The sequence below is a fragment of the Rhinolophus hipposideros genome (assembly GCF_964194185.1).
Source record: "Rhinolophus hipposideros genome assembly, chromosome: 14".
Lineage (NCBI taxonomy): Eukaryota > Metazoa > Chordata > Mammalia > Chiroptera > Rhinolophidae > Rhinolophus > Rhinolophus hipposideros.
The window spans coordinates 3,283,444-3,306,279 of NC_138060.1; the positions used below are offsets into that span (position 1 = coordinate 3,283,444).

The window sequence follows — 22,836 nt, forward strand, 5'->3', positions numbered from 1 at the left end:
TTCCTTCCTTCCTTCCTCCCTTCCAAGAGCTGTTATCTCTTCACAATTACATGCTATTTCCCCTCTTTCCTTGCCCAGGAATGAACAATGAGAAAGGGGATTTTTCCTTTTGGATGGGGAAGGACTGTGTAATTACTCTAATCATTTTCCTAAAAGTGATTTCACAGTTAACTTTTCTTCTCTCCTCCTCACAGAAGTGGAAATACATTTCACAAAAGTATGTTTAGTTTAATTTACACATCCTTTCATGAACAGACCAAGTTCTTTAAGGGCATTTATTCTGCTTCATATAAATAATTGATCAGCCAAGTTAATTTACTTCTGCCTGACTTGGTCAACCTTAATTAACTGCCCTGGAATCAAGACTGAACTTTTTGTTAGCTTAAAATCCTTCACAAGCATGACAACAAGGGCTTTATTTTCCCTAAATTTTCAGTATCAACACTGTAACCAAGGGAATAATCATAATAATAAAACATTGCTTTAATTTACTATAAATACATTGGCCTGGACATTATGAATTTTCCAGAATACTTCCCGAGAGCAGTTCTGTTGGCAGTGACAATAAATAAGCATGCTAAACTCAGCTCTTAGCCTTTTCTATAAGTCCCTCCAGCACAAACATCGATCTTTTGAAATCAGAAGCTGTATAATGTTTCCAAGCAAGATGAGAAGTGGGCCGTCTTGGCTTCCAGAAGCTTTCTGACTTCCTTTGTAGGGTGATCGCACAGGATCGATGCACTCAATACAAATACAATACAGCGTTTGTACAGAATAGATCGGACGTGATTGAAACTGGCCAAGCTCACTCGGAGAAGCCATTCAGTAAGCCAGAGGAAGGCTTGGCGTTGTTTCTGGAGAAAGGACTCGTTAGTGGGTCTGGGGTGGCCATGGCCACCAGCTGCCATGCCTCATGTCAATTCAGGTCTTCTGGATGGTTGTGCCTCCTTTCTTGTTCTCAGTTTGTCATGGAGCAGAGCAGTTCAGTGCTTGTGGGGAGTCACAGAGGGACGGGAGCTTATCCAAACTGAGTGCCAGGGAGAAGCTCGCTCTAAGAAGAGAGGGTCAGTGTTCTAGGTTAGAGGACACATATGCCTCTTGGACACATGGACTTGTTTTCAGATGACTCTAAAATTGTAAAATTCAATAGAAAAAGACATATGCAGTTGTTTGCTAATGAATGCTGACACTTTTGTCTTTGTATCTTAGATGTTTTTATTTGTCCACCTGTCACCTTCATTATCGTATTTTCTGGAATTACTTAGTTTTCTTTCTGTCGATTTACTAATTCACCACCTTGCACAGGACTTTGCAATTTGGAAATTCTCCACTATTTATTGAATGGACAAGCTCATATCTGAAATGGGGGATGATTATGGCTGCATCTGTTCTTTAACCCACTAAGCTGTAGTTGCCTTATATGTAAATTGGGGATCACATCATCTGCCTTTTCTCTCTCATCGATTTGTTATGAGTTTGAAAAGTATATCAGAGGGCTTTGTAGTTTATTAAATGACTTATTAAATGGTTTGGAATGTTCAATAGAAAGAAGTATTGCCTACCCAGATATTGCTAGAAATATTCTTAGACATCAACATTCCTAATTTTTTTACACATGTGATTTTCAAAAAGCTTTTCCCTCCTGATTGGTGTGGGAGACTGTGGGAAATTTTAAATCTTCCAACCTACATACTACTGTTAGCACTTGACTAATTAAGGACATACTCAGACCAAAATAATCCTTTATGCAGTTTGGTCCCAGAGCCTACACTCTTGCAAACCCGATCGACGAGCCAAGCTGCTTGGCGAGCTGCCTGAAAGCTTGTGCCCGAGCACTTGGCAGTCTCCTCTGGAGCTGCATGGAGCAAAGCCTTCTCACCGAGTTGTGGCCTGGAGACGGTTCTTCCTCACCCGTCACACCACGTGGGGGTGTCACACCCAGGAAACAGCCACAGGGCCAGTCTCTTAGGACACCTGTTCGGGGGTCTGGAGTCATCATGGTCACATGGTTTGAAAGCCTGCAGCTCTGCCTGTCCAGGAGGACAGGGTATTTGGCTAAGTGCACCCCATGCTGAGGGCAGGTGCAGATTTTATGTATAGGCAATGTTTATGTCTTTTGGGGATCCATTTCCTGATATAGATAGGCTTTCCAGAAGGTAAAAAATACTCATAATAACTAACTTTTTGGTTTTTCTTTAGGTATGTTTGTTACATATTTGAGGAACTGTGTGGCTTTCCTTGCTGGCTACTCTAAAACAACTGTTCCCTCCCTCAAATACCTAAACGCTGTCTTTTCCTTAGCTTCTGTACAAAGTTCAAGTTTGTGAAACAGAAACTGAAACATTGGGAAAAGAAATACCTAAATTTCACAAATTGATTCCCTGTTGTGATGAACAAGTTACTTGCCTCGCCTGGTTCTTATATCTTAGAGAAAGTTTTAGTTGTTTTTTTATAGATTCTCTACTCTGCAGACGGTAAAGCTATGAATACAACTGTTAAAGGACTATAATTACTGGAAAGTCTGATCTAGGGAGACAAGAGTGAATCAGCTGTTGCTTCTGAGTTTGTTTCCCACCTGTTAACAAAAAATGCCATTCTTAATGCCCTTCAGTATTGGATTAACTTAAAAAAATATGTCTTCTGGGTTTGTGAAGTTTGCACTTAAGCTGGATCATACTATGCACTAAAAGAAAATGAAGAAAGATGTGAATTTTTTCTGCTTGTATTTATTCCATTTGCTTTTTGTGCAAATCTACAGAAAAGAGACTTAAACCAATTTCTAGCAAGAAGACATCCTCCTCTAAAATGTTCAGTGTTTAAATTTCCATGTGGTCACATATTTCACTTGTGGGGAGAAAATCTGTACCACTGGTTATGTGTATGTCTTTCCATTTTGTCTGACCTTTTATCTGTGATTGGAATTTCACATTAAAGGTTTTTTTTGTTGTTTGTTTTTTGTTTGTTTTTTTAGATTTTATTGGGGAAAGGGAACAGGACTTTATTGGGGAACAGTGTGTACTTCCAGGACTTTTTTCCAAGTCAAGTTGTTGTCCTTTCAATCTTAGTTGTGGAGGGCGCAGCTCAGCTCCAGGTCCAGTTGCCGTTGCTAGTTGCAGGGGGCTCAGCCCACCATCCCTTGCGGGACTCGAGGAATCGAACTGGCAACCTTGTGGTTGAGAGCCCACTGGCCCATGTGGGAATCGAACCAGCAGCCTTCGGAGTTAGGAGCATGGAGCTCTTAACCTCCTGAGCTACCGGGCCGGCCCATTAAAGTTTTAATTATTCAGACATTTCTCAGCTTTCCCGTTGGAACTGTCACCTTCTTTAGTGATGATTGTTTTTCCTTTTTGAAGTCCTACTCTGTGAACTTGAAGTATGACCCTCACCTGACATTTTCAGTGTTTTTCCCCCACTGGACCTCAACTTGAAGAAAACACGTGGTTAAGAACTCTGACATGAGACTGAACTTGTTCCTATCATGACTCCACCATTCCTAGCTGTGTGTGATACATGCTGGGCGAATTGAGAACTCTCTTGGAGGCTGGTTTTCTTATCTTCAAATGGGGGGTAGCAATTGTCATGAGAACTAAATGGGAGAATATCCGTGAATCAGCTGTAGTGGGGCCTGGGGTGACACTAGTGATACATAGATGGTGACAGTTGACATTCGCAAATATTATCTATTGTCTTAATTGGACACCTTTACCAAGAGCTGAATTGGCACCCTGGGTATGGGTTTTGTACCTAGAGAGGGACAAGGTGGAATGTGAAATGTATTTACGCAGGTGACATTATCTACCAGTAGCTACTCGTCTTGTGCAACATATATAATACTATTAGATGTTTAGCACTGTCAAATGCAGACCTTTTCTTCAGTCTATCTGGGTAAGATTTTTTCCAAAAGAAATATCAGCCTGCCCAGACCTTTCAGATCTCAACGCCGGAGGTTAGTACTCCCACATGAGATACACGTAACCTTGAATGGGGTTTCTCAGGACAATTTTAACTGTAAGACAGAGATCAGAGTCGGAATTCATTTAGCTTCTGAAATGTGGGGACTTTTTTTTTTCCTTTCTAAAAGTGGCCGGTATTATTGTAATGGCCAATTTTGAAGAGTTTCGGTACCTGAGTGATTCCCAGGAGTACAAATCTTTAAAATGCTTTTTGGTTTTTTGACTGTAAGGGTTTTCAACACGAATTACCTCAAGGGGCCTCTGGTAGTATGTCGTCTCCGGACAGACTTACATTGGAGAATATTTCCCTGAGTGTAGCATCACCACACAGTCTGCACACGCACTAAAATTTAATCTTATACCTAATATGCTGTATAAAATGACTTAATGGTTTTCAAGCAAAATATCCAGATACGACCACGGAAATTTAACCGTAAATCCCAGGTTCACCTGAAAATATTTTTTTTTCTAGGGGGAAAAAGAGCATATTTAAAACATTACTACTAAAACTTGAATTTGGACCGACAGTTCCATACTCAAAAGCCATGGAACTGGACAACGAATGAGGGATAAATTGAGTGAAAGAAAATGACAACTGTTTACAGATTTTTGGCAATATTTAAAGCAGGGTCCTTCTCCTTATGTACAACAACTGTTTTAACAGCTGCTTTTTTTCCTTTTTTCTTTCTCCCCCGCTCCCTCCTAAACATCCATCTATCAGGTTATTGAGTCATGATGCAAGAATCTGGGCCTGAGACAAAAAGTAACGGTTCAGCCATCCAGAATGGGTCGAGCAGTGGCAACCACTTACTAGAGTGTGGCAGTCTTCGGGAAGGGCGGTCCAACGGGGAGACGCCGGCCGTGGACGTGGGGGCAGCCGATGTGGCCCACGCGCAGCAGCAGCAGGTACTGAGGCCTGGGCCAGGCGTGGAGCGTGGTCCGCGCCGATCACATGACATTTAACCTTTGTGAAATTTCTGTGCTTTCCTGACTCTCTCTCTGACTGTAAGCAGCATCTTTTAAGCGACCAGTGTGTTAGGGTCCCCGCGGTTGGCTCAAGAGACTAATTCTGAAGCCCTTGGGAGTTGGAAGTCTTGGAAACCCCATCTTGGGGACTGGTTATTGAGAAGGAGATTGAGTGGGCCCCTGGCCTCTCCCTCCCAGCCCCTTGTGTGTCAGAGTAAAGTTTAACTATTTGGAATAAAATTAACCTTTGGAGAAATGGTACACAATGCTTTAATTAAAAAAAAAAAAGATAACTGACGTTTTAAGCCTTATGAAGAAGAAAACAAAATAAGGGATGAGAGAAAAGAAAATACGGGATATAACAGAGAAAACAGTAAGTGAATAAGGAGAGTAGAAACAGAGAAATACAGGCAGAATTGGGTGAGTAGCAGTGCAAACAGCAGTAACACAGGCGTGGGTGTGAGAAATGGGTGCCTGCCACCGGGAGGAGACGGGCATGGGCGGCCAGCACGTGGTCCTTGTCCACACGTGGCTGCAGGGATGTGGCAGGATCCTAGTGATGTTTTCCATCGTCTCTGTTTGGTGGCTTCCCAAATGCACATAAATTGCGACACACTCGTTCCTGTTATGTTCTTTGGTAGGCATGTAAATGGTACCTGTGAGTGACAGGTGAAATATTTCCAAATGGTAAAGGTGACCCAGAAAATGGTTTTGGATAGCCTAAGTATTGATGAAAATTTAAATAAGTAAATAGCATTTGCCTGAAGACAGGCATTGTTTTTCCAACCTCTCATGGAATCAGGATATATATAGTATTAGTTTTCATTAATGATAATAGATGGGTTTTGTTCCATATTAGTCCTTGATTAATTTGTTCAATACATAGTTATGGTGCCATGTGGACAAAAGTGAAAAAAGAATGGTGCATCTTTGGGCCTTTCTGCAAGAAACAGACATTGTTGGGGAGTGAGGGAAGAGAAAGGCAAACATCAAACATTTTCTTGGAATCTGCATCAAAGAAGCAAAGGAAATCCCTTTGTATATTACGGACATAGCCTATGGCAGGCTCTAAAGTATATTTTATTTTCTCCTTGCTAAGAATTTTTTTAAGATATAAGGAATCAGTGGATTGTTAGTCTATTAGAAATTGGTGGAACCGACATGAGACTATAAAACCTGTCAGAGAGAAAGAAAAGGAAACTAAGAGATAAGCGAAGGTCTTAATTCAAGGACTTTGTTTAAGTGATTTGATCTTTCTCTCATCAGCAGCCCAAACCATTTGTGCCTGCACCTTCGGCTGGAATTGACGATGTGTGCGAAGTGTAAACATTGCGCATTTAAGTCAGTGCAAATGGCCTCATTCTAACCAATGAGATTGTTACCAAAACCCATCTATCGGCAAGTGGTAGAAGGGCGTCGCTGTATTTGTACATGTGTTTTTTGATGTGCTGTTCACGGATGTTTATGTTTTATATTGAGAGTAAATGGATGGTGTTTCTGAGTGCCGTTTTTTTATGCCCTTAGCGTACAGAGGCCAAGATCAACTGTTTCTTTATGGAGTAGTTGAGGTGGGGCTGTTGACCAATGTGGTATGAGTCCCAAGTAGTTTATATTTATAGTACATTAATTAAATTTTATTTGAAGAACTGAAACCTTCACTATCGCAAGGTTGTAATCCAGCCAAAAACTTTACATGTACCTCTCTCTGTCTCTGTCTCTCTCTCTGTCTCTGTCTGTCTGTCTGTCTGTCTCTCTCTGTCTCTGTCTGTCTGTCTGTCTGTCTGTCTCTCTCTCTCTCTCTCTTTCTCACACACACACACACACACACACCCCTACAGCTATCCCCATAACAGCAGTGACAAATTGACCTCACAGAAGAAAGTTATAAAAGTGCATTTTAACAACAGCTTCCTTAAAAAGCATCCATAGTGAAATTATTCTCCTCTCCCCTCTTTGACTGTGACCACTTTGGGAAATATGTTGTTAGGGATTGTTGGTATAAAGGTCAATACCTTGGGATTGTACTTCGAAACACTTTTTGAATATTTTTATAACAAATTTGTTTCTATTTTCCATTGATATGTTTTAGGAGGAAAGAAAGCAATTCAGTCTCTCATTGTGGCTAAAACCCCACATATTGTGGTTGGCAGGCCTTTTTGGTCTTTTAAAATAAAATACTGACAGCTGTTTGACTCCCCTAAGTATATGATGAGGCTTTTAACAGGTTGTTGGGGGAAAAGAAAATCTGTACATGAAATAAGAAAAAAAACTACAGGATTCAGGAACTTTCACAGGACCGAAGTTATCAGAGTTTTCTTCCAGACTGAAACTGCAACAATTAAACAGTTTGGAAAATCTGAGCGTCGGCATGATGGACTTGGGTCATTTTCCTAATTTTCATTCTACAGGTTTTTACTTGAAGTGAGAATACCAGCAGTGAGAAAATCACAGCCATGCTGAATTCATTACTGCTGTAGTCACACAAAACCACGGATAAAATTTCAATAACTGCAGGCCACAGTTGAGTAAACAGTTGCACTGAAATTTAATTCCTGTTGACTTTTCCCCCATTCCTCGCCAGGGGCACATTCTGATTCTGTAGTACAAAGACAACAGGGGTTATAGCTTTGATTAATGTAGGACAGTGGAAGAGAATTAGAACTGTAAAATATGTTAGAAGTCCATGGAACAAAAAGATCTGGCTTAAAAGGGGTTGGTATAAAAATGAGTTAATTATGCTGTCTGTGAAACGGAGCGTTATAAGGTTTTCCAGTTGCACCAGTACAATCATTGATGCTATGGGGAGAATTTTTACCTAGTGCCAGGATTAAAAATAAATAAATTCAAGCCTTTCTATGTTTGATCCATATTATCAGAGATAATTACAGATGATAGCAAGTGCCCTTTCATAATGGGAACCAGCTTTCACAAAAGTCACTGTGAAGTGAGTGACTTCTCTGCTGGGTTTGGTCCATAGGTTGACTAAATTGTGTCCAAACAGAATTGTTTTAAAAAAATTACGTAGTTGATAACCTAGAAAATGGGAGAAGTCTGGCTTTTCCATCCTCTCTTGAAAACCCCTATGCCAGTATTCCTCCAAGGGCAACAAGCGTTGGGAGAGATGAAATTGCTCCTTCAGTCAGGGAACCCACTGCCGTCCAGTTGGCCCTAGTTCCTACCCCGCAGCCTTGCTCACTTGTGCACCTCAGGCAGTGGGGTTGGGGATGCTGGTCTGGAAGATGCCAGCTATCATCACACAAAAGCTGCTAGCCAAGGAGAGTAGCTGCCATTAGATGGGGGAGCCCACCAACATACTCACAAACTGTCTTCCTTCCTCAAACTAAATGTATTATCTCTGTAATGCTTCAACTGAACGTATATCTAGGCCATGAAACTATTATAACAATCGTTTTCTAATAATATAATCTGATAGAGTTTCCGAACATTTTCTTTTAGCCATTGAGTAATTTTTTACTCGGTACCATAACTGCTTTTTATCTCCTATTATGCCTGCCCCATTTCTAGGTCTGTAAAAGTTCTGTACTGGATATGCAGTACTCCATTATGAAACTCAGCAACAAATACTATTACCAATTACTAAAGTTCTTTTTCTTAAAGAAAGGATTTTAAAATGTCCAAAGCAATTTCATAAGCTGTGTGGATTAATGCGTTTTAAAAGTCTTGAATTTTAGAAAGCAGAATTTTATTTCCATATTGCTGCAAATGAGAGCTTTTTCAGATAAGCATATTACATAGAGCATAATGTTTAGAAGTTTCTGCATATACAGCATATGCTGTCAGGTCAATTAACAGAATGCATACTAGAAAATGTTTATTCAATAAAAATGAATAGCTGTTAAATAAAACAGCTATTTCTTAACAACATTTCTTTTAATGATGGGTTTGGGGTATTTTTTGGTGGTGGTGGTACCACCTGGCAGTTTTATTATCTGAAAATCAGTATAGAAAGGGCTTTGGTTGCTGTGGTTTTGGGGTGTGGCTATCATTTTATGTGAGGGAGGGAAGTTTAGAGATAGTCTGTGAGAATAACAAGAAAAAAAAAGGAAACTATATATGGAATTCGAACAGGTATTATTTAGAGAGTATGGATAAGTGCCATATTTACTTCATACAGCTTTTTTGACATTTGGTTTAAGGAATTAGACCTTTTAGCCCAAAAGATAGTGGTATGTGTTTCATGTTAATACTGCAAAAGAGACAAAACATTGAATGATGATTAAGGAGGTAAGAGGGGGAGGAAGGATCAGGTGCTTCTGAAAAGTCATGAAAGGGAAAAAGGGGGATTTATTGGGTTGAATTTTGCCAGTGAGCCATTGAAGAAGGTAAAAGATGAGCATTACACGGGACCAGAGAAGCGCAGAGGAACAGGGTGTGACAGAACTCAAGAAAAATCTGGTTATGTACCTTCAACCCGGATGTAGAAAATACACTGTCAGAGGAGGCTGGGGAAATCATGAGCATGTACCCCGGGGTCCTCTGAACATGAGAAATGGAGTTGTAATGACCTAAGTGTCAGTGTTTTCGCATAAATCAGTACACAAAAATTAAAGATTCTTCTCTTCATTTTCCAAATGGCACAATAAATTCCTTCACTTAGTTTTGGTTACTGAAATTATTAGTGGGTATTCAGCAGAACAGGGAGGTGGTTCTGCCACCATGTCCAACTTGAACTGCCTGTGAAGAACAAAGCCTGGGAGAATAGCATTCTCTGTTTGGATGGGCAGGCCGCTGCTACGAAGGAGCTGTCTCTTTCTTCTCCTTCTTGCCCATACGCCTCTGGAGGACCATACCAAAATACCAGGGGCCATCTTTCGCCTTGTTCTCAGTCTATAGAGAGAGGCCAGGTGCTTAGGTGCGGCGCTGCAGGTGTAAAGACTGGGTAGTAGCGGCCACGTTAGCCTTTCCATTTTCTCTTTCTTTGAAAAAGGTTGCTTAGGAACTCTGTTAGTGGCCTTTCCCATTGCAGCTGCCAGGGACTGTATCCGAAAAGGAGGGTCTTTTGATGCCATTGAAAGGGAAGAGATGGTCAGCATATCTGGTGTACTAAAGGGGAAGATTTCGCAAAGGAGTGTAGATCTTACTGCTAGTTACTTAGTGCCCTCATGGGACCAGGCACTGTGATAGAGGCTAGAACCTTCCTTCACAGGTAGGAGAAAACCCAAGCTATAATCTTAAAGGAATTGCTCTGCTACGATACATGCTTTTGGGGGACAGAATTCAAATATCACAGGAAATATTGATAGTTAAAACTATTCTGTAGAAATCAACACCACCAAAATGTTAGTGAAAACAATACAAACGAATTGAAACAAAACTGACAGAGGAATTCAGATAATTCTGGCAAATAATGAAAAAGCCACAGCACTAACAAGTTCCCACTTTTCTCCATTCTTTTGGTCACTACATCTCAAAAAGGGCTATTTCACCCTGAATGTTAAACTTAGATCTCTGCTCTGTTGGTTTAGACCTGCCTTCCATCAAAATATTGTTCTCAAAGATTTATGTAACGTGATGTGAGCCTTGTCTGAAATTCTTTCAAGTTTTGATTACGAAACAGTTGTGTGTCATTAATCTCTCCATTGAAAATTAAGATGGCACGGGAACCAAAAAAGTAAAAAGAGCCATGTACATACAAGAGCGTGGTAATAGAAACCCGAATGCCACATTTCATTATGAGTGAAGTGTACCCTCTTGACTTTAAGCAAAAGCATCGCTGCTTTGACAAGGTAATTTTAAGCCCTGACCTGCGAGCTAATAATAATAATAAAATACTAGCTATCTTTTGTCTAATCAAAAATCTCTTTTTGAACTTTTAGGAGGTATGACTTTAATGGTAATTTGTTGACAGATTAGCTTTGGTGATTGCAAAGAGTCTGTTTTGCAAAACTGGCCAGCTCCTATCTGTTCTCTGAAGGCAGAGAACCTGGTTTGCTGTTTTGCAATTGCTTGCTTTTATTGACAGCTGGTGCTGAGCAGGCAGAATTGGGGTGTTTGTGTGATGTAAAGGTATGGCGCGCCTGATGGGCTCTAGTGTACTTTTAGGTAGTGCATAGATTACTTGATAAAAAGGGTTACAAGGTGACTGCTTTTATGACAAAGTAGAATAGCAATATAAATTCAAGTGGTAGATGGAGCCTCAGAAAGGAAGTTTATATAGGGAATTGAACCCCATATTAGAAAGTTTCTTTTCATCACTTGGTCTTTGAACTCAAATCTATTGTAATTATGAAGTGTTACTTGTAACATTCCAGAGACCCTTTGCTAAATACTGTGTTTGATTTGGTTCAGAGACATACAACCACATTCTTTTTTTCCTCTCTCACAAGAAAATGTGGTAGAGAGAGTTTCACATACTGGACTGGTCTCTGCTTTGTTCCAAGTGAGCAAATAAATGTGCTGCACTGGAAAGCACGGATCAACTTCATCTCTAGCTTTGCGTTTGTTGAAGTTCACTTCCTTCTTTGTTTGTATATTCTTTCCTTGAACTATGTATTGTGCATGCCTATGTGTAAGGAGATGCGGGACCAAGCTGACGTGTGTGGTGCTGGGCAAGCACTTGGCAGCTCACTTGGCTGGAGCCTGAAGAGCAGCTCTGGGAGTAGCGGGAGGTGGTTGGAAGGTAAAGTGGGTCCCCTTTGGGGAGGCTGGAATTTCTAAGCCAGGGGAAGTTTCTAAGCAGAGAAGAAAGGCCATACAAGAGGAGGTATACTGAAGGTTGATTAGAAGGTTGGACTGGCCTGCCTCGGAAGGAGAACCCTGTGAAGTTAGCAGCAGTGACAAGACTATTGCACTTGGTCCGGACTCTAGTTACGGAGCCCCAACCCTCACCTTATTTAATTGAGGGCGCCCTGCACCTCTCCCACTGAGCTGGATCCCTGGGTCAGCTGCAAGCCTCACGAGGGCAGGCGGGCGTCTCTCATCCCCGATCCCTCGGCACAGAGCACAGAACCTGACATAGAGCAGCTCCTGGACAGACTCTTTGTGAATGAATGAAACAGGAGGCGAAAGGAGAGCCTGCGTGAGGAAAGAGCGTCGCTGGGAAGTCGACAGGACTCTTGAATTAGGAGATGTGGAAACATCAGGGAGTGGGAGCTATGAAAGACCATGATTCAGGACATCCAGTCTGAATGATTAGCCAAGTGGTGGGACCACGAAGCAAAAACTAGGGCATCAGGAGAACCCAGGCTCCTTCCTTTCCTGTCCCTGATCGGGGTTATTGTGCTGTGATAAAGGACACACAGACAGACACAGTAAATAAAGGGTGGGCTGATTCTGGAAAGTCCTGGTTTTGTAAAGGCTCTTTTAAAGAAAACACCCTCTTCTAGCACTAAAAGGCACTGTTTTGATTGGATATATCTGTTTATTCAGATTAAAATAGGCAGTATTTTTCCCTTAGCCTGTGCCAGTTACTAATGAGTTTGTCTTCCAAAGTCACATGGGAAGTGCTGATAAACTGCTTGTGCTTCTGTTGACTTACCTCTTTCAGAGAATAAAACTGCGGTGGTACATCTTTAATAAAGTCTTCGTTCCTATTGACACGGCTTCTTAGAATGAATTTGTTTTTAAGGAGAAGGAGGTGTGTGCTGTTTCTTTTGTTGAAAAATACAGTGTGTGATTATTAAACATTTGGTGCTATTGGAAGACTCATGTACAAGGTATACATTAAACTGCTTAGGGGTGTCGAGGCCTTGCTTGTGTGTTTGAGCCCTGCGTAGAGGTGGATGGAGGAAGCTCCGTTCTCGATAATCCTTCTGAGAGGCTATTTTACAGTCTCTAAGTAACCCTAAGGCTCTCCTTAAATTAACTCTTTTATCTCTATTTTCAGACTGCTCCTTTTGGACTGTACCCAAAATAAAATTAACTTCCTAACACAGATTCATCTTTAGCAAAGTTTCTTAAAGTAGACCATTTATTACATGATTTATCATCCATCCAACAGTAAATAATTGTCAGCATCACAATTGTCAAAAGACAGAAAGTGTCAGCTGACCCGAAACCCCTGTTTTTATCACTGTATTTGCTCTCGTCCCCAACTCCCCTCTCTCCACATTGAAGGGAAGGTGACATGATGTCTTCTTAGTCATTCAAATCCAATAACTTTTAATCTGAAGGTTAAGTAGTGAGATATAAACTAAGAGATGATAATATCAATTTTATGTTCACTGAAGGGCACAATATACCTCTTTCTAGTAGAGGGAAAATTGTGCGTAAAATGTCTTTTGCTTTTCAACAGCAGAGCCATGCCTCTCAGAGCCAAAGGGGGAAAGAGTTTTGGAAAAATTTAATAAAATAATATGTGCCATCCTAAAGTGAGGCAAAAGTGGCCTTTTGTTTTTGTAATTATGAAGTATTAATTTGTCGAGGTTGCATGGTAAGAAGTAGTTCCATTTTTATAGCCTCTTGTATTGACTCTTGTTATCCTCTCCACGAACTCAACAACCTTTTGCAAGGTTAAAGACTGGGAGAGAATGACATAATGCTCATTCTTTCCTGACTATTTTTGGTCCTAATGTATATGATAAATAACACGGTGATAATATTGCTCACCTTGCCTCATTTTTCCCCTCATACTCGTGATATTTCCATTTCAATTCAGTAGGAATTCAGCATCCAAAAAGACTAAGTGCAAATGGCTTTACAACGTGCATTTTTATTATGATCTTCTGATTGATTGTCTCATTAGGTTTGCACTTGTCTTACAAATACAGAGTTTGTGCTGTGTATTATATGTATATGCATGTGCATTTAAGTAGAGACTTACTGTGTCAGTAGGTTTTAAGAGGCGAAAAGCATCATGCATAAGCTGAGTATGTGATATTCACATTTGTAATTATCAAGGTTATATCCTGTAATAGTGATTCACAATTACAGTTGTCAAAATAGCGTTCTGGAAATAATTTTAAACTTGTCTCATTCATTCAGGATCTTCATTGCATAGGTTCTAGGTAAAAAGCACTGTGCTAAACCTGCAGAGTATACCGGGGATTGGTGAACTGAGCCAGAAGGCTAAATCTGGCCAAATCTGGCCTGCCACCTATTTTTTTAAATAAAGGTTTTATTGAAACGTAGCCACACCCACTTTTTTACTATTGTCCTTGGCTACTTCCTACCACAGCTGAGGTGAGAAAATATATGGCTCACAAAGCCTAAAATACTTTTTATGTAGTCCTTTACAAATAAAGTTTGTTGAAGACTGATAGATGCAGAGAACATATTGATGGTTGCCAGATGGGAGGGGGCTTGGGGAGCTGGGTGAGAAAGGTGAAGGGATTCAGAAGTACAAATTGACAGTTATAAAAGCAGTCACAGGCATGTAAATTACAGCATAGGAAATATAGTCAATAATATTGTAGTAACTGTGTGGTGTCAGATGGGTACTAGGCTTATCAGGGATCACTTTGTAAGTTACATAAATATTTAATCACCATGTTGTACATCTGAAACTAATATAATACTGTATGTCAACTATAATTGAAAAATTTTTTAACTAATTTTTCTAAAATTTTGTTGACCCCTGGATAAATAAATGGCCGAAATCACAAGATTTGCCTTTCAGAACTTCTTACTCTTACTTTATAGTTTCAAAACTGAGGGATCATCCCTCATTCTTTTCTAAATTATCTCTCAAAAAATTATATCAATTTAAGACTTCATTTTGCATTTTCTTGAATGGTAAATTAACTTGTAGGTACCATCCTATCTGCAGAGTTTCTTTCTAACCATTTAATTGAATGTATCTTATATACAAATTAAAAGTTTTGGCATCATTGATGATTAAAAGAATAATCAGTTAGCCTACCAAGGAGATGGAGGTTGGACACTGAGTAAGTCACTCAAAGAACCGATGTCCTACCATAGTTCTCTTACCAAAGAAAATTAGCATAAGAAATGTAGCATATCTCATGTTCATGGTCCCATGGTTGGCTAGAAGATTCAAAGAAATATCCTGAATATCTCCCTACATTCATAAAATTCAAAATCAGAGTGGAACAAGACATAAACAGATACATGAAAAATCAATAAAAATTTCAAAGTAAATGATGATTAGCTGTAGACGAGATGCGTGTGACTAATCAACAAGTGAGGGATTTAAGCACTAACTCTCCAGTAACCCAGAGAGGAAGAGTTTGAGTCTATCTTGGTAGGATTTGTGAAGACTGTGGTAAAATTTAGGAAACAGTGATTCAGTATGTGTACAACTGCTGCTTTAGTTTAACCCTTTCAATCAGGAGATAATGGGTAGAGGTATATACCTAGCTATGTGGCTTATGGCTTATATATTGAATGCCCAAGAGATAAGTCTTTGCCACTTTTGATTTTGGGATAAGAAATGGTGGATTTCTACTATGGAATGACTGGAGGTGTACGGTGAGTAGAGGTCGTTTTATGCTGGACGCCAGCATCTGAGTTCATTAATTTCCAGGAAATGGCCAGGTCCTATTTGTTTATACAGACCATTGCCTGAGTTGAGTGTAGGATTTCCAGAGATTGGATGCAGACTGGCAAGGCTGGTCATTTGGTTGGTGGTATCCATATTTCACATAATTTATATTAAATTTTAGCTAATTCACCAGTATCTTTACATGGATAGGACACTGAAACCATAATACCTAATTTTAAGATAATTGTCACATTTTGAAGACATTTGCTCAATCTGGCTGTTTATGAACTGACAGTCTACCCTAGGGAATGCATTGGCCTTGTGTTTTCTTCTGCCCATCTTCTTTCTTTTTGTACATTCTTATTCATTTATATTTTTAAGTTTGTTATCAGATGACTTGTCATTATGTCTCATAATTAGTGAAGATCTCTTTAGTCTTCCAGGTGGGTGGGTTTCTCTGGCAAAAGCCATAACTTTAATTCCATCATTCTTACATTTTGCTGGTTTATGGTCCCTCCTTTACAACTCTAATGAAATTCCAGCATCTTTTGCTCTGAAAAGTGTGTGTGTATGTGTGTGTTTTTGTAATTTTGCTATTAGTTTCATGTGCATCGTGCCCCACCCTCTAAACTCCAATTGAAACGCTATACACAGCCCAGACCTGTAGGTTAATTAGATTTGCTAGTTGGTTCAGCATTTTGACAAATCTTCCTAGATTTTTCTATGTTTAATAAATGTTAAGTATATTAGTAACCTATCTTTAATATGGAAGAGATTTCCTCTTTCGGCTCTAAATGCTTACCAATGTGTCCCTGGAATTAATCCTTGGATGTCTTAAATGTATCACTAAATGCCAGCTCTGAGAAAACTGTGGAAAGTAAGGTCATATAAAGCACTCTGCACAGTTTCTAAACCATTTTGTGTCTATTCAGATGTGATCATCAGGTTTACACATTCTTGAACTCTTCTAACTAAAGAACCCTATAAACTAGTTAGAAGATCTTTGACTAAATCACCAACGATTACAATAAGTGACACATGTAGCACTGGGAATGGAAGTTTGTGTAGACCACCTGGGGCTGGTTTGGCACTGGGGATCAAGAGTTTTAAAAGAGTCACACCCTTTGACTCAGAAGTACAATTTTATGAAGAGGTTGTATGGCATTCAGGAGGGGCCTCCGCTTTTATGTATATTGGAATCATCTGGAAATCATCTTAAAACACGGAATCCTGGACCAACTCTCAGAGTACTTCATTCTGTAGTTCTGGGGTGGGGCAAATAATTTGCATTTATGATACTTTTCACCCATTCTTTGCTGCTATTTGGAGGATCACACTTTGATAACCATTCATAAAGGCAGAGTGTCTAAAAGCAAGGACTCCGGAGCCTGTGTCATGGCTCTGCTACTTACTATTGTGCTTCCCCCAAAATAAGACCTAAACAGAAAATCAGCTATAATGTATCTTTTGGAGCAAAAATTAATACAAGACCCGGTCTTATTTTACTGTTTTATAAGGTATATTATATCATATTACATTTTATATTATATATTATATTATAGTACAATAAGTAAAATAAGACCGGTCTTATATTATAGTAAAATATAGCAAAATAAAATAGTATAGTAAAATACAGTAAAATAAGACCAGGTCTTATATTAATTTTTGTTCCAAAAGACGCATTAGAGTTGATTGTCTGGCTAGGTCTTATTTTTGGGGACACACGGTACCTGGAGGCTGGCTCCAAACCGCAGCAGAGCCCTACCCAGTGAGACCCACACAAAGGGCGGTCTCAACAGGCACCAGAGCCCACTGGGGTGAATTCCGCTCCATGTGATAAGCTCCCCAGCACAGCATCCCATCAGCTGTGGCTGTGGCTAAACCCACAGCCAGTCAACCTGAGTGTCAGTCCCACTCACTAACGTGCCAATGGCAATCAAGGTTCACCTATAACACGAGGGCACACACAACACACACAAAGGACACTCCAGGAGCAACCAGAGCAGGTGACCAGGGAGACTATGCCAGGCCCACAGGGCACCTAGTACAAAGGCTACCTGCCATACCACTGGGAGACGTACTAGATCTACTAACACATAGAAACAAACACAGAGAGGCAGCCAAAATGGGACACAAAGAAATACATCCTAAATGAAACAACAGGAGAAAACTACAGAAAAAGAAATAAATAAAAATGGAGGTAAACAACCTACCAGAGACAGAGTTCAAAACACTGATTATAAGGGTGCTCAAGAAACTTAGTGAGAACTTCAACAGAGATTAGCCAGCATAGAAAAGACATAGAAACCACAAAAAAAGAATCAATCAGATGTAAAAAATACAATAACTCAAATGAAGAATGCACTAGAAGGAATCCCCAGCAGACTAGATGAAGCAGAGGATTGATTCAGCGATTTGGAAGATAAGGTAATAGAAAACACCCAATCAGAACAGCAAAAATAAAAAAAGAATTTAAAAAATGAGGAGAGTTTAAAAGACCTGTGGGACAACATCAAGCATAACAATATTCACATCATAGGGGTACCAGAAGGAGGAGAGAGCAAGAAAGGAATTGAAAACATATTTGAAAGAATAATGATGGAAAATTTTCCTAATCTGGCGAGGGAAGTAGACATACAAGCCCAAGAAGTGCAGAAAGACCCAAACAAGATGAACCTAAAGAGGCCTACACTAAGACACATCGTAATTAAAATGGCAAAGTTTAAAAACAGAGAGAATCCTAAATGCAGCAAGAGAAAGGCAACTAGTTACTTATAAGGGAGCTCCTATAAGATTTCCAGCTGATTTCTCACCAGAAACTTTTCAGGCCAGGGGGATTGGCAGGAAATATTCCATGTAAGGATCTACAACCAGGGGTCCTCTGCCCAGCAAGGCTATCATTTAGAACCATAGGACAGATAAAGAGCTTCCCAGATGAGAAAAAGCTAAAGAAGTTCACCACCAAACCAGTATTACAAGGAATGTTAGAGGGACTTCCTTAAGACGGAAAAAAAAAAGGATCAAAAACTTGAATAATAAAATGGCAATACTACATATCTATTAACAATTACTTTTAATGTAAATGGGTTAAATACTTGATTCAAAAACATAGGGTGACTGAATGGGTAAGAAAACAAAACCCTTACAATATGCTGCCTACAAGAGACTCACTTCAAATCGAAAGACACACAGACTGAATGTAAAGGAATGAAAAAAGTTATTTCATGAAAATGGAAACAAACAAGCAAACAAAAAGCTGGTATAGCAATACTTATACCAGACAAAATAGACTTTAAAACAAAGGCTATAACAAGAGACAAAGAAGGACCCAATGATTCCACTTTTTGGTATTTATCCAAAGAAACCCAAATGTTGCGTCGAGGAGACATGTGCCTCCATATGTTCACTGCAGCAGTGTTTACCATGGCCAAGATGTGGAGGCAGCCTGGGTGTCCATCGATGGAAGAATGGATAAAGAGGAGGTGGTACATGTGTACAATGGAATGTTACTCAGCCAGGGAAGGGAATGGGTTCTTGTCACCGGTGGCAGCATGGATGGATCTGCAGAGAATTGTGCTGAGTAGTGTAAGACAGAGAAAGACAGATGCAATGTGATTTCATTTATATGTGGAATCTAAAGAACAAAGTAAGCAAAACACAAACGAACTCATAGATACAGAGAACATTTGGATGTTTGCCAGATGGGAGGGGTATTGAACCAGTGAGTGAAAAGGGGGAAGGGATTAAGAAGTGCAAATGGGTTGTTATAGAGTAGTCATGGGGATGTCGGGTGTAGTATAAGAAATATAGTCAATAATATCATAATAACTGTGTGATGTCAGACAGGTTTATTGGGGTGATAGCTGGAAGGGGGGCTGGTGGACAGGGTGAAAAAGGTGAAGGGATTAAATAGTACAAATTGGTAGTTACAAAACAGTCATGAGGATGTAAAGTAAAACATAGGAAATATAGTCAATGATATGGTAATAAATATGTATAATGCCAGGTAGGTACTAGACTAGTCAGGGGCAGGGGGATCACTTCTTTTTTTTTCTTTTTTCATTAGTGTCAGGTGTACAAAACAATGTAATAATTAGACATTTGCATCCCTCACAAAGTGATAACCCCTCATCTACTACCCCTCTAACATCGTATATAGCTGTACAATACCTTTGACTATATTCCTTATGCTGTACTTTACATCCTGTGAGTACACACACACACACACACACACACACACACACATACATTTAATTGACATTCAATATTATTCTACTTCAGCTTCAGGCACAGGGATCACTTCAATTAAATAACTGTCTAACCACTATGCTGTACATCTGAAATTAATATAAAATAATATTGAATGTCAACTGTAATTGAAAAATTAAAAAGGAGGGAGAAAGTGATGGGCAATAAGAGGTCCAAATTCCAAGTATAAAACAAATAAGTCATGGGGATGTAACGTACAGCACAGGGAATATAGTCAGTAATATTGTGATAGCGTGGTACGGTATCAGATGGTTGCTGGACTTATCATGGTGATCACTTCTTTAGGTATATGAATGTTGAATAACTGTGGTGTACCCCTGAAACTGATATAATGTTGTATGTTAGGAATATTTTTCAATAAAAAATCTTTTAAATAAAGAAATAATGTGAGGCATACAGATTACACCTGAAGATGTTCATTACGGTGGTATTTATCACATGAAAAAGAAAAAATAACCTAAATCTCTCTCATTAGAAGAAAGGTTAAGTAAATGGTTGCACATAAGTTTGAGGTAATATTGGATACCCAGTAAGAGTCACACTATTATTGAATCTATTATAGAATATTTAATAACTTAAAAGTTATATTAATTCCTGGGAGGAACCCTGAGAAAGCCTATAAGAACTGTTATTATTTTTTGTATGTTAATAGGATTATAGTTTATTTTCTATACTTGACACTTTTTTGTGCATTCTAAAAATTCTACAATAACATTGCCTTTATAAGTAAAAAAATTATTAGTGTAATTCACATTCATTCATACTGTTTGAAAACTTTTATGAAATGTATATAAATGGCAGACAATATCTGCCCCTTCAGCAAGATTAATGAATAATTTTTCACAGAAGTCAAGGGATAAAATTTTCATATTTGTAAGATTTTCCCCAATAACATGTTTCAGTTTTCAGCTGCTGCTTGTCTGCTCTCTACTTCTGTCTCCCCTCAGCTCCCCACCTTCTAGGTGCTCTCACCATCAGATTTGACAACCACTAAGCATCATTATCTAACATCATCAGTTTGTGACAAAATCAACCTTTTGTTACTAAAAAGAGAGTATAGGTGGGGAAAATGCTTTGATTTCCTTCAGTTTTGCTCCACTGCTTCCCGTTTCACGTTTTTCCCTGTCTATTGGACTTTCCCCCCCGCATTGTACTGACAGGTGTATGTAGATACCCTTTGGTGCTTGCCCAGTGCATGCTATTCCCCTGGAGACTTATATCACTGCCGTAGGGTGCTAGAAAAGGCAGGAGGAACGCTTCATTTGAGACATTTGGAAGCCTACTGACAAGGGTTTAAAATCACTTAGTGCATGAGTGAAGCTGGACAAGTTCTCCAATCTGAGCCTTACTTTTCTCATTTGTAAAATGGGGCAATAAAGATAATTTCTAACGAAGGTTTATATGATGAACACATGAAATAATATAGATAAAGGCCTTAGCACAGTGGTCAACCCTTTAAAATGTGCTCGGGACACTATCACTGTCCTTCTTCAGCATCTTTTGAGGATGGGATTAGGTGTGGTTGAAGTCTTAGAGACCGATGGTAGGGAACGAAGCTTTTTCGCAGTCCTGGTGTGTTCCTTAGCCTACTCCACCTACTTTATGGTCACATCCAGTCACCTTGGAGCATTGTAGGCATTCACGTTGGAGACCTTCAAGGAGAACCTTGGTCTGTGAGTACAGGAATTTTGTGTCTTTCTTCATTGAGGTGATTGATTGCAATAGAGATGATTGATTGAAATATGCACACAGCCCTGCTTGACAATCAAACTCTTCATTTAGAAACTGACCTCTAGATGAAGACTGCAGAGAATTAGTTCTTAGAGGAAATTAGTGCCCCAATTTACCATGTTAGAAAAGAAAACATGTATCCTAATAAATACAGAATTTCTCCTCCTTACCTACTAGCAACATGACTGAAGGGGCCCCACACACAAATGTTTTAAATTTAGAGGCAGAGTTAAGGACACAGTTTGCCTCCAGAATCTGAATTGAATCAGAGTTTTATTTCAGATAAAATCTTTGGGGCTCATAACTTAAAAAACACAACTTTTACTGGCATTACGCAATTTGCCACGGGTCATTTAGCAAAATGTTTGTATATGTAAGCCCAGGTTCTTTTAAGAAAAAGGAGGGGTGGAGGGTGGGATTGGATTTTGCTGAAATCCAGGTGGCATTTCAGTTTATATTTAATTTTAATTAGAAATCAAATACAGGCAAGGGAGGAAAAAAAAATCTACCATGTTTTCTTTACTAAGAGTATCCATTGGGGAGGGGGAGGACATTGGCAGCCAAATTTTAAGAAGCAGCTTTTTTATTGGCATGTCTATTTCTTTTTTTTCTGGCTAAATTCTTGTGCCTGCATTTTCTTTTTTAACATCTAAGTTTTTACACATGGCAATATTTTTATGGCCCAATGCTCCTTGCTGCCCTCCCTCTGTAATTTCCATGGGATTAGTACCTAGAACCAGGTTAGCAAATAATTATATACTGCACATAACCAATAGTTTCCCTAGGTGTTGTCTGGCAAGTCCCTTCTTTTAGGTTCCTGTTAGAGATAATATTTGATTTTTGTAAAGGCTGGGGAAGTTTCTGAAGAATTAAGAACAGAAAAAATAAAGTTTTGTGTGGTTTTTTTTTAAGCTGGGATTTTAGAAGGTCCTCCAATTTGTGAGTATAACTAGGTGCATTTTGTGGAACTCCCATCAAATATTGGCAGGCCGTGGCCCAGTTAGGGGATGGCTGCGGAAGGTGCTGGAAGAACAGCTGAGACGGGCGTGTAACTCATCCAGTACCTACAGGCACCTCGGGTGCCAGTGCCCGACCAGACACTCAGGACTGACTCAGTGCAAGGCTTGGGTGTAATTCACGTGTTTTCCATTGAACACTGAACACTAGATAATTTTGAATTTTATACTGCACCATTAATTGCATGTTCGTTGTAGAAAGCTTAGAAGATACAGCTAAGGCCTCTGAGAACAAAAAAGAACCTCTACTGCCTGTGATCTCATTTAAAGAGATAGTAGAGATAACTGTTGACATTTTGGTAGACATTCTTAGGTTCTGTTTTTATTTAATCACACCGTCCCATTTTTATGTATCCCTATTCCCATTCCTACCATGGAACTTTATAGATTAAAAAAAAAAATGGTGTAGGTTGAGGGGACGGGGTGAAAAAGGTGAAGGGATTAAGAAATACAAATTGGTAATTACAAAATAGTCACAGGGATGTAGAGTACAGCATAG

General features: G+C 39.4%; 1 protein-coding gene across 6 annotated transcripts in view; it reads left to right on the forward strand.

Annotated features, from left to right (window-relative positions):
• FOXP1 (forkhead box P1) overlaps positions 1 to 22,836 on the forward strand; it is a 578,556-nt gene that overhangs the window by 349,070 nt on the left and 206,650 nt on the right. For all 6 annotated transcript variants that reach the window (XM_081071680.1, XM_081071679.1, XM_081071678.1 and 3 more), the window contains one exon: positions 4,675 to 4,859. In XM_081071680.1, the coding sequence (XP_080927806.1) occupies positions 4,686 to 4,859 (174 nt within the window). In that variant the 5' untranslated portion in view covers positions 4,675 to 4,685. The remainder of the gene's footprint in view (positions 1 to 4,674; positions 4,860 to 22,836) is intronic.